At 39.6% G+C, this 1,663-nt stretch overlaps 1 protein-coding gene across 1 annotated transcript in view; it reads left to right on the forward strand.

Annotated features, from left to right (window-relative positions):
- The window catches only part of LOC105556672 (uncharacterized protein K02A2.6-like), a 13,834-nt gene extending 12,199 nt beyond the window's left edge, over positions 1-1,635 (forward strand). The window contains exon 3 of the mRNA XM_012003766.1: positions 1-1,635. Coding sequence (XP_011859156.1) covers positions 1-589 — 589 coding nt within the window. The 3' untranslated portion in view covers positions 590-1,635.
- The last annotated feature ends 28 nt before the right edge of the window (positions 1,636-1,663 follow it).

Raw genomic sequence — 1,663 nt, forward strand, 5'->3', positions numbered from 1 at the left:
CAGAGAAATCGAACATACTCTCGTTGCTGTAAGCACTCCTAGGGCCAATGGCCAAGTGGAAAGATTCAATCGAATCATTACGCCAATGTTGGCAAAATTAAGTGAAAGTCCTTCGAAATGGGACCATGTTCTGGACAAGGTCGAGTACGCTTTAAATAATACCGTGTGTCGAACAATTAACGAAACTCCTTCGCGTTTGTTGTTCGGGATCGAGCAGAGGGGTGAATCGAATGATATAGTACGAGATGTGCTCCGCACGGCTATCGATAGAGATCTCGAACAAATGCGAAAAAAAGCGCATACCAATATTAAAGAATCTCAGTTAGAAAATGCTAAGCGTTACAATTTACGACGAAAACCCGCTCGTGAGTACAAGGTCGGTGATTATGTGGAGGTGCGAAATATTAAAACTACTCCGGGCGTTAATAAAAAGTTGTTGCCCAAATTCAAGGGACCTTACGTCATTAAAAAGGTCTTAGATTATGACCGCTACGTCATCACTGACCTTGACGGATTCCAACTCACTCAAAGACCTTACACCGGTGTTGTGGCGCCGGATCAGATGCGACCTTATATTCATAGTTTGTAAGACATATTTTGTTTCGAATAGTTGTGAAGATATTGTGCAATCTTTTGTAATGCTATTGTACTTGATTAGTTGTAAGCCATTCTGAATTAATGTGTTCTTTATTTTCTTTTTGGATCGAGACGATCCAACTGTCAGGAGGGCCGAGCTGTAGGCATATTTTCATATTTTATTTCGCGTGATATGGATGGAAGATTCTCGACTCTTCCGATCATCGAGAGGTTTCGTGATCGGGAACTTTCCATCCTCGCGACTGTTTTCCGATCGAATTGGGATTGGCTGTGCGGTGTTGCTGACCGCGCGCGATTGGCCTTTGCTCTCGCCCCTCCTGCGAACCAGGCCCAGAGCGCCCGGACCGAGCTCAGTCTCGAAGAGAGCTTCGACACGCATCGACGAAATTTGTATTCTTTTCAATAAATATACCCACACTAATTATTTTATATGACACGTTACCATAATATGAATATATTTCTGTATTTTATTATTTATACTTCTTCTATTTTCTGTTTGACATACCCACTTTATTTTCTATTTAGTTTTGCATTTCTTTAATTGTTCCATTTGTCTCTTATAGCGGAGCAACCCGTGCCTGTGTCACATGTTGACAATGAAAATCAAGAGGATGTAACAAATTTGATTCGTACGAGCGATACAAATGATATGCCGAGTACGCACTTATTATTACGCGAGCAAGATAGTACAGGTAAATTCTATCCTCTTAATTATTATATAAACTTTTGTAAAAACTCTCTCTCTCTCTCTCTCTCTCTCTCTCTCTCAAAAATCTTGTATCTAAAAGCTTATATAATGTTGTGCGTAATTCTGTACTGATTTTATTATGTATAGTTCTCGGTAAAACTTTACAAACACGGACCCAGCCCCAATGACCTTGACCTTGGCATATGTTGTCAAGGTCACCTTACTGAGTGACCTTCAGAAGGTTTTAGCCGTCGCTCGTTGTTCGTTAAAAAGTTATGTAAAACAAACGTATTGATCGTTTCTTTGATATAATGAGTGAGGCCTATCCATTTTAATAAAAGATATTTACAATATATATTTTTCGTTATTATATCTGAC

This window comes from Vollenhovia emeryi, unplaced genomic scaffold, assembly GCF_000949405.1.
Source record: "Vollenhovia emeryi isolate VEMERY1.0 unplaced genomic scaffold, V.emery_V1.0 DF939853.1, whole genome shotgun sequence".
In the NCBI taxonomy this organism is placed as follows: Eukaryota; Metazoa; Arthropoda; class Insecta; order Hymenoptera; family Formicidae; genus Vollenhovia; species Vollenhovia emeryi.